The following is a 14,623-nucleotide window of genomic DNA, read 5'->3' on the forward strand; positions in this document are numbered from 1 at the left end:
GCTGGATATTGACGCAGCTCGGCAGCTGCATCAACTTTTCAAGGAGGTGGTAACAGTGGGGCCGAAGTCTATGTTAGTGGAGGTGTTGGTAAATACTTAAATATGAAATTGCGCCATTTAAAATTTCAAAAAATCATAAAAATTAACTTTCATAAAATATCTATTATAGGTAATGAAATTATAGGAATTCAATTGTTATTATTTAATATTCATGTGCTTGTAATATTTATTTTTTTTTTTAAATAATGGCGTTTATTGAGGATTTACAATCTGTAAATTATATACAATAAGTAAATATGATAAGGCATAATAAATAATATAAAACAATGGCTTTGAGTAACGTGTAGTGAGGCTCGCAGTCGAGTCACCTTTTTACAATGAAATTAAATTGTTATGAGTAATATAAATGTATTTTATTGGTTAAGAAGATCTCTGCACCAGTTACGTTTGAGACGTCTTCTGGGGTTGTCAGGAAGAGTTTTTGAGGCCAATTGAGAGATGAGGTGGTTGGGGTTCATATGGAGTTTCCCATGAAACCGTTTGTAGAAATTGGTGGCTGGATCATGGATGGTTTTGATTTGAAGGTCATCATGAAGTAATTTGTTCGTTACGTACCGGGGAGCTTTAGCAATGATACGGAGATAGATTGATTGAAAAGCTTGAATCGTTTGAGTATTGGATTTTTTGGCTGGACCCCAGAGTATGATGCCATATGTCCAGATGGGACGGAGGAGAAATTTGTATATAATAATTTTATTTTGGATATTGATGTTGGATCTTAGTAATAGGGCCTGAGTAGGTGAAGTCTGCTGTTTAACTTTTTTCGTTTGTCCATGAGATGAGGACCCCGGGTAAGTCTTCTGTCCAGTGTGAGACCGAGATATTTAACTTGGGTACAGTGCGGAATAGTAGAGTTGTTCAAAGAGATCGGCGGGCAGTCTCGGGGTCTTAGAGAAAAGGTAATATGCGTTGATTTGGTTTCGTTGATTTTGATCCCCCATTTGTTGAACCAAGACATAAGGGTGTTTAGGTGGGCTTGGATTTGTTGACTGGCAACGGCAGGGTCTGCATTTGAGGCTAGTATGGCTGTGTCGTCTGTGTAAGTTCCGATGAGAGTGAACTGGGATATCCGCAGTGTAGAAAATATATAGAAATGGGGCAATATCGCTGCCTTGAGGTACGCCTGCTAAAACACTATGTTGGGTTGAAAGTTTGGCGTTGATTCTGACTTTGAACGATCTGTTTTCAAGGTACGATTTTAGGAGTAGATAGTAAGGGGCTGGGAATATTTTTTTGAGTTTGAACAGTAATCCTCGGTGCCAAACGGTGTCGAAAGCTTTCGCAACGTCTAGAAAAACTCCCGAACAGTATTTTTTTGTTTCAAGTGCCGAGGAGATGAAATCGGTTACGCGGTGTAGTTGATGGGAAGTTGAATGGCTGGAACGGAATCCGAACTGAATGTCAGGCAGAATATTTTCATTTTGTACTATTGGCATTAGCCTTTTTAGAATTATTTTTTCAAACATTTTGCCAAATGCTGGCAGGAGCCTAATTGGTCTGTACGAGGTAGGGCAGTTAGACGGTTTTCCTGGTTTTAATATTGTTATGATAATGGAATGCTTCCACGTGGGGGGGAAATATGAGAGGCGAAGTAGGGAGTTGTATATGTAAGTCAGCCAGATAATTGATTTAGGTGGGAGGTTTTTGATAAATTTATTTGTGATTTTATCATGTCCGGGAGACTTGTTATTTTTCAGGTTTTTAATAATGTTGGAGACTTCAGCAGGCGTTGTGTGATTTGCTGGTAGAGCCATTGGTAGCGGAGATAGTAGAGAAGTATTGACTAAGTCGATGTGATTTAGACTGGGGAGTGAAGAGTGTGGCTTAAAAGAGTCAACGAGATGAGAGGCCAATAATTCGGCTTTATCTTGATCATCAACTGCTAGTGAATTGTCTTCTCGGAGTAGTGGTGGGAGAGTTTCCTTGTGTTGAAGTAAAGATTTGGTTTTTTTCCAGAGTGTGCCCTTGTTCGGGGAAAGAGAAGCAAGGTGAGGATTATATAGTTCATTTTTGTGAGTCTTGAGGATAGATTTAAGTTTATTTGAAAGGGAGTTGTATTTTTGCCTGTCCTCTGGATAGTGAGAGTTTTGTCAGCGGTTACGAGCTCTGCGTTTTGCCGTTATTAGTTGTCTGATTTCAGGTGTGATGAGATGATCAGATTTTGATTTATGCGCTGGTAAGGAGGCGTTATTTCTTGCGTTGAGTATAGTTTCTGTAAAATTTCGGATGGAGTTACGAGTCATGATGCTACGAAACCTTGGCCAAATAATTTGGGAAGTATTATTATTGTTATGCGATGAAATTGAGGCATTTATTTGAATTAGAACTGGAGTATGGTCAAATGCTGGATCATTTAGGTTGGTTAGTTTTGTCTGGAGATGATTTGGAAGGTTAGAGATGAAGAAGTCGAGAAAATCAGGGTTGCGGTTCATATGAGAGGGCCAATAAGTTGGTGCGGGTGGTGCATGTATTTTGGCTTATTTGGTTCTGATAAGATTCTGGAGAGAACAGCCTCGGGTGTTGATTGTTGAGCAGCCCCAGCAATGATGTTTGGCATTGAAGTCGGCTCCTAGTAGGAATGTATGATTTAACGTGGATAGGTATTGTAGGAGTTCATTTTCCGGGAATTTTCGGCCTGGAGGAAGGTATGCAGAAGCAACGGAGACTGGTACTGAGTCAATAAGCAAAGAAGTGTTGGTTATTTGCATATCGAGTGATGTAGAAGATTGGGATGGAGTGTGCGCTATTTTATTTTATTTATTTTTTATTTTATTTAATTTAATAAATTGTCTGTATGATCCCGTATTCAAGTTGAGAATCAATAATTAAAAGGTATAGAGTCCCTAGGGTGCCGCGAAATGTATTTAGGGTGCCACGTAGTTATTTGAAATAATTAAAAATAAAAATATTTTCAATGTAATAATTTGTTTTATAAAATGTAATATGTGTATATAGTATATACCTACTATATAGACATTTACCTTAGTACTTTACTACTTTTGTTTAATATACTCATACACTGATAAATAAAACCGAAGTAGACTATAGACTATAGAGTATAGAGTACAGGGCCTAGAGTGCCTCCGGATTTTTAGAAAATGACTAAGGGTGCCGTGAGTCAAAAAAGGTTTGGGAACCTCTGGTATAAACAGTGGCGTAACTAGATAAAAATCTTGAGGGGGGGGGGGGGCAATAAAATTAACCTCCCGTTCGGCCGTTCCTGTAGTCATAATCGCGATTTCAAGAATATAATATTATTCAACAATAGAAACCTAAAATAAATATAAACTTTTATAAAGTAATTTGAGGAAAAAAAATATTTTAATATTATAATATTATGTTAACAGTCTTGTTAAGAATACTTTTTAAATGTGGATTATTTGGGGAGCAAAATGATACTATTGCCCATCCCCCGCAATTACGCGTATATAGTACTCTTTTTCTCTCAACATGCAAATTAATTTTTGTATAAAATTTGAAAATTATATTTTATAATTTAGTTAGGTACTACCTTAATTATTAAACTTTTCCACTTTAACTACAGCTCTATACTTATTTAGGAGAGTTGATAAGATGATTAAGATGTATTATATCAACGTAAATTACTTCACAGGAAAAACTCTCACGCCCTGTAGAATAGAACATTTTTCAGGTCGGATCAAATGCCAAATTTTCATTTTACTTTAAATAGAGGTAGAAAAATATGTTTGAAAAGACCAAATATTGTACATTATTCAAATGCATATTTTAACTTCTTCTATAATTATAATTTGGATTATAAATCAGACTTTGACACCCTTAAATTAAATAGCATTACATGCAACTTATTACAAATTACATACACAATCGTCAACATTCAAATGTTGAAATATTTGGGAACAAACTAATTGAATCAACAGCTAAAACTCAAATTAATACATTATTTTATTAATGTAATAATAATAATAATAATAATACAATGCATAATAATTTATATAGTTAACAATAAAATAAACATTTTATTAACAAGTTATTATTTAATATACATATTATATAGTAATGAATAATATTTTATGCATCTACGAGTAGTGCAGAAAAGAATAGACATAGATACAAAAAAAAGTTGAATGCATGTTTAAATATTTATACGAAATTATTCGTAAGTGTGAACCAAAATGTTACATATTATTAGGAGTTCACAACCGGATTTTGATTTACAACCGAAATAAAAATAATAGAATGTGCAGTTTAAAAATTATCACAAACATCAACAATTATTACTACTATCAATACAATTTTATTTTGAGAACTAATGTAAACAAAAACATTGATTCATAATACTGTGAGCTAATAATACAAGTTTTAAGTACAATACAATTGGTTAAAAGTCATAGTTACTGTACCGTGTTATTTTAAAAATTAAAATTAACACTTAAAACAATGATTTGTGTCATTGATAGATGTAAAAGTTCAATTTTTTCTTAAAAAATTGACAAAAATAAAACACATATCACATTGAAACACATACAACTCAAACCTACTGCTATATTCTTTTTAGCCAATGGCCATTAATACTTTATGTCATTGGTTTTCGGACCAAAGATCTAATGTTGATGTTCCAAATGTATCTGGTGGGGTAGGAAAATTATTCACTTCGGTTTGGTCTTGAATTGGTACACCATTGGCAGTATATGATAACCGAATTCTCATTCTTAGCTGGCTCTAATAATAAAATAAAATATCATATTAATATTTTCATAGTTTGATAAGTTTGTCTAATTTTTACAAAAAATATTACATATTATACAAATTATAATTTAATAGTCTCAAGTATATAAAGACTGGATTTAATTGCATGGAAAACACACAAACTGCATATTAAAACTGTATAATTGCACCAAAAAATATTTATAAATTGCATAATAAATTGTATTGTAAAAATACAAAACTTTGAATTCTTTATTATAACTAAATTAATTTTCAAAAAAAATTAGATAAATGTTACTTTTTTAATTAAATAAACTTCCAAATTAGGTATTAAAATTCAAACTTTTATCATTTAAAATATGTTTGCATAAAGAAAAACCATATTCTACATCTACACTAGTTATTGGCACATATTTAAAAAAATTCAATAAGGTAGGCGTTATATCTAAATTAACATCTACTTTACTTGACACAACTTCACAGTAAGATTTAATAGTTTAAAGTTATATACTGTTCACACAATCAAATCTGTATAAAGATTGGTATAAAATTGATACCGTATAAAAAACAGATAGAGCCTCACCACTAGAATTTACATGAGGAATGGTGGCAGCCAAGTCACCCATAAAACCAACAAATATTTAACTTTTTATTAGATTTATAGTCAACTTTTGACAAGTAAATTTAATGGTAGATTGACTGTAACTGAAATGTCTATAATGTGGAATTCTTATTTTTTTTTTAAATGAAATCCTAGTACTGTCTTTAATTTAAAAAACAGGTAAAACAGGTATATATTACAGAACAGAAATAATATTTTATACCATTTTTTTTAATACAATTATCTAAATTTTAATCGTTTGGACGATTAAAAATATGCAATTTTATGAACAATAAACACAGCATACGCCTATATCAGCTGATACTCATACAACCATTGGCTATGAAATATGCTTATTAATAAAGAATAGTTAAAATAATTAATAAGTAGGGTTTGGGACTGACTTCTTGCATTTTCATGTTTTTTTATAGTGGTCGTAAATTATTCTAGGTAAGTTATAAATTTGTTTTATGAAATAACAAAATTAAATATAAAGTTTGAATCTGCATAGTTTTGCATATTTTAGGAAAAGGGCATATTGGAGCAATTGTTATCATATTTGTGCATATTTTGCATTTGTTTTAATTTAAATGTACGTGCAATTGTTGGGAAACATCATATTTAGATAACATTCAAAAATATACTATGCTAGGCCGCTAGAGTAGGTACAAGGTAGAATAGACGCAAATAGCGTTAGAGATTTGGGGAGGCTGAAGCCAGAAACCCTACTATTATAATATTGAATAAGCTTAAATAAATTTAGAAATGAGAGGGCTGTTAAAATTATTGGTGGAGGCTTGGGCTCTTAAATCCCCCCTATTTGTGCATATGGTATGTAGGTAAGTACGATTTTATGAGGCTCTTTGTCACAAAACTGTGGTAAAATTAATTGACATAGATTCTAGATTGTATAAGGAAATGAAAATAAATAGATATGTGTTCGCATATCACGTTACTTGTTATTTCTTAACCCAGTACATGCGCCATTATTTTTAAAATCCAGTTGTTTTATTTCACAATAGTTAAAAAATTCCTAAAATATGCAATAGTGTCCTATTATTCAATATATATTCCGATATTCAAATTATTAAACCCGTGCATAGATTATTTTTATTATGTTTATATGTACCTATTTATTTTTGAGTTTTTATTTAAAAAACAGTAATATGTCTTGTGCATTTTTCAAAAATATTGTAAAAATTTAGTGGCATATTTAAGCATATTTTGTCTGCATATTTCAATAATTTTTAGTTAAAGTCCCAAACCCTACTAATAATGTTTATATTTTTAATTTTTATAAATTATGAACTATAAAAAAATAAGGAGATATTCTCTAACTCTAAAATATCCATTTATATGAACAATTTAATTGTAATCATATTATATTCTACAGGTTAGGAAATTAACACATTTCTTACTTTCATTATTCATAATCCAATGGATAAAAGCTTGATAAAACAGATAGGTATGTCTGCAACTTTTTAACGAAAGAATATATGATAATATATGTACAATAGTATAATATTGTATTTTGGTAGATAATTTAAGAGTTAATGAAATGAGGCTAGCAACTAGTTGGGCTGGAAAGGGTGAAATGTGTCTGCCGGATCAAAAAATGTATTGTTATTGACATACCTATTCATTATGTCATGGATAAAAGTATGTTTTTATCTCAAAATACAGAATATAATTAGTTACTTATTATTTTTTTATAAAAAAATTAATGTTTGTTAATTTTTTATAAATATTTGTACAATGTACAATTGATAAAAATTAAAAATAATTAAAACCTAAACTGTACAATTTTTTTATAAGATAATATTTGTTAACATTATATAAAAAAAAATATTCAAACTATGTTGGTATATAAAAAAATGTATTGTTACTGACATACCTATTCATTTTGTCATGGATAAAAGTATGTTTTTATCTCAAAATCCAGAATATAATTAGTTAATACTTATTATAATAATACAAACTCATTCCCAAATCTTTTATAAATATTTGTACAATTTTTTTTATAAGATAATATTTGTTAACATTATATTAAAAAAAATATTCAAACTATGTTAGTATATAAAAAATCATGGATATAGACAACAACTAGATAGCCGTCTTTATACTACAATTATGACCAATGTTGGAGTCGGCTGACATTTATAAAGCAGGCAATGTTTATAGTCATTCATATTCATATATACATTTATACTGTGATAATATTATTTTTTAAACATTGACTGCTTTGTAAATGGTGGCCGATTTCAATGATAAGAAGGCTATCTAGTTGTTGTTTTTATATCTATGCAAAAGATTTAATATTTAAATTACAGTATAATAGGGAAACTTACTTTTGATACATTTGATACTCGCATTAATTGTGTCAAAGATGAACCAGGTTCAATTACATTTGACGATGGAGGTAACATTTGTAATTGGAAAGTCTAAGTAGAAAAGAAAAAATACATTTATAATTAATATGTAATATCTAAATACACAACAAATATTAATTTAAAGATCTGTAAGTTAGCAACAAAATAAATAGGCAAATGGGACTAAATCCATTTATTAATTATGGAAATATTAAAAAAATAGATATAAAGTAGATAATAATAAATATAAGATCTACATGTCAAAAATATTGACTTAGCATAAAAAGAGTTTTATTTTTAGAACCTAAAAAATTAAAGAACAAAATGTATTACATTTTAAATCTTAGCCATTTTTATTACTCATAACTTGCTTTAAAATTAAAAATACATAAAAAAAAACTGCAACTCACTAGATAATACTTTTATTTCTAAATTTTATAAGAGATAAAGAAATATAGCTGAGAGTACAATTTGCTATATTATTCATTTGTAAGTCACAGAGAACACATATGGGTGTAGCACCTTTTTTAATTTAAAATTTTGACCTCCAGAATGCTCCAACTAGATCCACTTTCCCCTCAAACAAGATACTGAAGTTGAAAATTGAATCAATATTTTGACTACTTACAGTGTACAGACACAAATAATAAAATATAAAAAACACATATCATTGTAAAATCAATACATTTATTGCTCAGAATCTAAAAAAGTCTATTGTTGACAATGATATCAAAAAGAGTGTTTTAGCTGACTGAAAACTTTTGAAAATAATAACGCCTATGGCTGTCCCTCATTAATAGGAATATATTTATATATGAAAAATATGTATCTGTAACTAGACACATCATAAAATGCCATTAGAAACTAGAAAGATACTAAATAGGTATGAAAAAAACTGTACAAATATGTTAATGTTTTAAACTTTTAAATGGAATAGACACATATTACATTGCAATACACTGACATATTTTACTGTCCCTGTTACTTTAAACAATGTAGAACAAAAAATATAGATTTATGTTGTATTCTACTCTTTTGCATTATATATTTATAAAGGTATGAGGTTTGAGCTCATGACTTCTGTGCAAATGTGTATGGAACATTTAATTATTCCAATAATAGCTTTGCTTACATATTGTTAAGATTAACATAGTAATGCTGATGACCAAAGTCAAGGAATCCGATTTATAACCACCATGTTTAGCAACAAGTTCAGAAATTAATTATATTGAATTATACACGACATCATCTCGTAGGGTAATTACCAGCATGAAAAAATTAAACAGATTATAGAGGGTACGGTCCGACCAAACTCGACAAAAATCATTTGCCCCTTAAGGTTACTCTTATATTAGACAGAGTAAAGATATTTTTAATATAATATGATACATAATAACTCCAAATATCAACTTACTTTAGGGACAGCTGCTTGAAAAAGAAATTCGTTGATGGTAAATGTACCACTATTGTAAGCAGTCATATTCACCGTGTTTGAATCTATGTTCATCTGATCCCTTTCAACTAATAATGTTATTAGTAAATTGTTTTGGTCATACGCAGTCACAGTTCCTGGGCTTTTAACTTTGTTGGTGCTAACAATTGGCGCTTCTGCTGAATATATAAATTAGAATATAGAACCAAAATCTTTACAAATTATATTTATTTGTTAACTAACCTAGACTCAATGAGTCAAATATATGATTTGTAGTATCAATTAATCCATTAGTTGAACTAATTTCCGACGGAAGATTGTTCAATGGTTGCATTGGTTCGTTATTTAAATCTAAACCACCTAAATAATGTTTTAAATTCAATCAATAAATAATTTAATTCAAGAAAAGAAAGGAATATAAAAAATTACCTAAGAGATCCAACAAATCTTGAGTATCAGTATTCATGGTTGGCATTATTGAAGGGTTTTGATTTGGAATCAATTCTGTGTCCCCATTTGAACCCTCTAGTAATACTAACAATGCATTCTAAAATAAAAAGTAGGAAACAAAGTTATTATTAAATTTTTTTAATAAATTAAAATAATATATCTTTACAGAATCACTAGTAGTCTCAGTATTTGTCATATCAGTGACAAGTAAATCATTTGGTGATGGAATATTTTCAATAGTTTCATTCCATTGTGATTGTTGAGTTCTATTTGACTCCATAGCAGGCATTCTTTCTAATAGACCTTCTCGCATTGGGTCGTATCTGTTGAACAGCTGATTGTATTCAATTCCACGTTGTTGCAAATCAGTATGCATATGTGTTGTAAATGATGCTACCATTTCATGTATTTTACTAGATAATTAAAATAAAAATTATAATTTATTAGTACCTAAATAAACATAATATATAAACAATTTAAGGTAACAATAAAAATGTAATTGTGGTCAAGTTAAATATAGTCACATAAGTTTATAATTTATATATTATTAATTATTATACTTATTACTTACTCTACATTAACTTTGATACGGGTGCTTAATTTCATAAGTGAATTTAATGTATACTGTTTTGTGATAATATTATTTTGAGGACTCCACATTAATTTATGGTATACTCTTAATATGTCTTCTTCGTTGACCTAGACAATATTAAAATAAATAATATAATAATTATTAATTAATATCTCCTATAAATTTAGCAGTTAATTGTTTCATTGTAAGACTTAATTATAGCGAATATTTCATACATTTAATTTATATAACAATGAGGATAATTACACCTAATGGGTTTTATATTTATTCTTTAAAAGAGTTAAGTTTTTATGTAAGAAATAAAAATCTTACAGTTACAGCATGTTCATCAGATTGTTGTAATAACATGTCACCAAATTCTCCAATCGTCCATGTTGACACTTGTATCAATGGTTGTTTATCACTTGTGTCTTTTTCCAATTCTACCCATAGTTTTGAAGCCATATAACCGCCATGTTGAGCACCAGATTCAGAAACTAATTGTATTGTACTAGATACGACATCATCTCTTACGTAATTACCAGCCTGATAAAAGATAAAAATTACAATTTATCTATCAAAAAAAAATGTTTTAATAAAATGTGACCACCAAATAGGTTGGTGCCATTGCTATTATTGGATAACTTGGTGGGGGACACAGCCATTGTGATAAAGGCTATTAAAATCTATTAATTTTTATTTCGTATCTACTTACTGCAACAAGAACTTTTATTAAAGTATCTAAATGCCATCGAGTATTGGGTGCAAATTTTTCAGCTGCTAACACAATGCTAGAAGAGCACTGAGCTTTGAATTCAGGTTCAGATGTTTCCAAAAATGCAAGTAACTCTTTAGTCATAGTCAATACATTATGAGAATTAATTAAAGCTATGCTTAACTCTAGTGCTCGTCTTCTTATAGATACGTCTGGGTCTTGCTATAAAAAAAAGATTAAAAATTAGACACTATTAGTGTATTTAATTTAAATTATGTTATAATATTCAACATACTCTAAGACACTCAATTATAGTAGTTCTGTGTCTTTGAACTGCAGTCATGTCTAAATGAATAGTTTTTAGAAGTGTGTTCAAAGCAACATATCTGATATTTTTATCTGTGTTCAACAAAAATCTACCCAAAATATTAATGGCTAGCACCCTGAGCCCGGATTCAGACTTAATATCCATAATTGATAACACAGTTTCATATAAAATTGTGTTACCAACATTTTTATTTGTTTCAGTTGTTGTGGCTACTTGTGCAAGGACATCATTCATAGTTTCAGAAGCCTCTGGATCTTTTTTACCAAGTATTTTAAGCAATCTCAGTATTTTTACCTGTAAATAAAATAGTAATTTAGAAACTTAAATATTTATCGATTGTTAGGAAAACAAATGTAATTTACTTACTTGTAAGAAAGGATCACTCACTCCAGAAACATCATGTTCAGGTGAATAGCCAGCAAGTATTAGGTTTTTTAAGATTCTTACTAAGTTTGGCACAACCTATGCAATATTAATTTGTTATAATAAAATTAACATTATGTGTATTTAATAATTTAAAAACACTTGGACAGGCAGCAATTTAAATATTTTCAAATAAGACATTCAATAAAAAAAATTATTATTATGCATTTAAAACAATTAAAACACTATTAAAATACCTTTTTAAAGTGCTGTAAGGTATCAATACTTCGTTCACACATTTCAGTTATTAATGTTACACCGGTAATAAGTACGCCATGATTTTTTTCTGAAAGCATTGATCTAGTGGCTGGCAAAAATATTTCCATTAGTTCAGGGACTTTGAGAACAATTCTATATGCACACAAAGCTGCTTTTTTCCGAATATATGTATTAGGTGATTTCATTAAACGTTCTACTTCGGTGGCAAGATCCCTAGCCATTTCTGGTGATGCAATAGCACCAAGGGTACATAATGCCAAACCCACAACAAACTGAGTGCAACTATTTAGGTCACTAAAATTAATAAAATCACATTTATAAGTATTATCTAAATATCCACATGAATTATTTATGACAAGCTTGGCTAAAAGAGAATATGTCAACAATTTTGGTCATTATAGAATTATGACGAAAAAAAATGTTCTATGAGATAATAGAAAATAAGTAATTTTTGACATATTTTCTTTTACCTGCAAAACATATAATACATTTTTTGTTAAATTACTTTTTTAAGCAGTTTGTGATAAGGAGATGTACATCTTGTCGTTCATCCAATAACAACATAGCACCCAAGTAACCTATTCGTTTATCAGTAAATCTCGGTGAAGCTATTAGCTTTAGACATTCCAACTGTCCAAAATGTGCTGGATATCTATATTATTAACATTATACTTATAAACTCTTATTCATTCAAAACAGAAAAAATAATCAGTTTTTAAAAAGAACATCAATTTTAAAACTGATATAGGTACCTATATTTCTTAAAAATTTTTTTTTCAATGATACTGGTTATTTAAAAAAATATTGCTGTTAATTTATTATTATTCTACGTAGATTTAAAATCAAAACAGTTAGGATAACCTTAACAAACAAGAATATTGAAAAAAAAAACACTTGCCCAAGCATATGAATATATAACAATTTAGCAATGTTTCGACATCTCCAGACATTATCTTCATCCCGAAAAGATGTTCTAATATCTGCACATTCTTTATTGATAACAGCTCTTTCTTCAGCTGCTGTTCTTGCTGCTCTAATTTGCCTTATTAAATCCCTGAGTCGCATGGGAGTTGGCATACGAACTAAACCAAAAGAAAGAATATAAAATAAAACTCCAACAACTATCAAAAGCAAAAACAATGGTATCGCTCACCTTTTTCAACAGCTTCATTGAATACTTGTCTTATAGTTGCAATATTAAATGCTGGATTGAATCTGTAAGCATTAATTAATTAATGTCAATAGCTGTAATGTAAAAGAAAAACACATACCCTGTATCTGAGGAGCTATTCATTTTGAAATGGACAAGTATGCTGTATACGATTTGTGTGGAACTAAGTGTCTGTGAACAATAAAGAAAATAAGCCATTGATATAATGATACATCATACTATAAATATGTAAGATAACAATAGGTTCACAGGTGTTTTAGTACCTACAGCCAGGTATACGTAAATAACATGAATTCTTTTTTAAATATTCGGACTAGGGCGAGTACAGCAATTGAACTGTTTTGGCTGTCCAACGCTATTCAACGAGACGGAAAGACATACGTAACCTAACCTAACCGGCTACTAATAAACGCAGTGAAACTGAATCAAATATTTGCAAACTTACACAGTATTACACAGTGGTCAGTTGTCAGCAAGATGTAAACGCCCCCCTCCCCATCATTCTAAAAAAATTGTGAACGTCGGATAATCCGTCAGATAAAAGTACGCCTTCATAAGTGTGTGCCCTCCCACCGGAAAATAAAAATATTCAAGACGGCCACCCTCGAATCTAGGCCGCAAGCATCATCATCCATCATCGTCGTCTTCGTCGGGTCATGAATCGTGATAACACGTTGCCCATCTTGTGTACATGTCGATGTTGGCAGTTTCGGTGCCAAAAACGAGTCACGAGGGTGTGTGTGAACCACAAGTAATAACGCGCGCCCAACAATAAATAATGTAATATTATTATAATGAAATAATAAATTGTGCGATATTCACCTTTCGACGACGACGACGGCGGTGATTCCCCGCGTCCTTTCGTCCTTTTCTACAGTGTGAAACTACGAATCTACGTCTACGATACGACGACGAACAACGCGTCGGCTGCGACGGCGGCCCTTCTGGCCTTATCTATCGTCGTTTTTCTGCATTCGTGTCATACTGTCGTCATGAAAACATTCAGCCGCCGCGTATTATTATATTTTATTACCGTACACACACGCACACATAGACAGCACACACACACACACATACACACACATGCGCATTATATCATTGAATATATGTCTCGACGTGTCCAGATACAATATTATTAATATTATTACGTGACAGGCCGCTGCTACTGCGGCACCTATTACATGATAATACCTACCGCCGTCACCGTCGGTTATAGTTATTGCGTCGACGGTGGCGTTTAATGGGATTTTAATTCAGAAAAATGTATCTAACAGGTGTGAACGTGGTACCTTTGTTTTTCTCACTGTTGTGCTTGCGGTCCGCGGGCGTCGGGCCTACGTGGAAATTGCGGAACAGTTCGGGCGAACGACTGACCCCGCCCCCACGTAGCTCCCGGGACGTTCAGCGTTGTGTTCACACTACTACTACTACTACTACTACTACTACTACTACTAAAACCACTGCAACTAATCCTTACCACAACTACTACTACTATTATAGTTACACATACGTCATACACAAATACAATATAATATACTTACCTACCTATATGGTTAGCCAATAGGTAATAATATTAAAGTTTTTAGTTTTGTTTTTAT

The 14,623-nt window shown here is 30.7% G+C and overlaps 1 protein-coding gene across 6 annotated transcripts; it reads right to left on the reverse strand.

Annotated features, from left to right (window-relative positions):
* Nucleotides 1–3,966: 3,966 nt before the first annotated feature.
* Nucleotides 3,967–14,337, reverse strand: LOC132938640 (AP-1 complex subunit gamma-1). 6 transcript variants are annotated; one of them, XM_061005583.1, is made up of 17 exons: nt 14,315–14,337; nt 13,126–13,196; nt 13,008–13,069; nt 12,753–12,936; nt 12,360–12,506; nt 11,833–12,148; nt 11,579–11,674; nt 11,180–11,506; nt 10,885–11,106; nt 10,503–10,715; nt 10,170–10,297; nt 9,765–10,011; nt 9,578–9,695; nt 9,392–9,508; nt 9,131–9,327; nt 7,696–7,788; nt 3,967–4,761 (listed from the first exon to the last, which is right to left on the reverse strand). In XM_061005583.1, exons 2-17 carry the CDS (start codon nt 13,146–13,148, stop codon nt 4,621–4,623), a joined length of 2,631 nt encoding a protein of 876 aa, XP_060861566.1. In that variant the 5' UTR covers nt 13,149–13,196; nt 14,315–14,337; the 3' UTR covers nt 3,967–4,620. The 6 variants fall into 6 exon arrangements, with proteins under 6 accessions (XP_060861566.1, XP_060861568.1, XP_060861563.1 ...); XM_061005585.1 differs by lacking the exon at nt 14,315–14,337 and adding an exon at nt 13,848–14,308 and having other exon boundaries at nt 9,131–9,324; XM_061005580.1 differs by lacking the exon at nt 14,315–14,337 and adding an exon at nt 13,848–14,308.
* Between the last annotated feature and the right edge of the window lie 286 nt (nt 14,338–14,623).

The sequence above is a fragment of the Metopolophium dirhodum genome, chromosome 2 (assembly GCF_019925205.1).
Source record: "Metopolophium dirhodum isolate CAU chromosome 2, ASM1992520v1, whole genome shotgun sequence".
Classification (NCBI taxonomy): Eukaryota; Metazoa; Arthropoda; class Insecta; order Hemiptera; family Aphididae; genus Metopolophium; species Metopolophium dirhodum.

Excerpts from the sequence above, each read along its gene's own strand:
- LOC132938640 (XM_061005583.1), bottom strand. The coding sequence starts at position 13,148 with ATGAATAGCTCCTCAGATACAGG. Across the intron at positions 12,937-13,007 it reads CAATGAAGCTGTTGAAAAAG|TTCGTATGCCAACTCCCATG; the intron begins GTGAGCGATACC and ends CTTTTGGTTTAG. Across the intron at positions 9,509-9,577 it reads AGATTTGTTGGATCTCTTAG|GTGGTTTAGATTTAAATAAC; the intron begins GTAATTTTTTAT and ends AACATTATTTAG.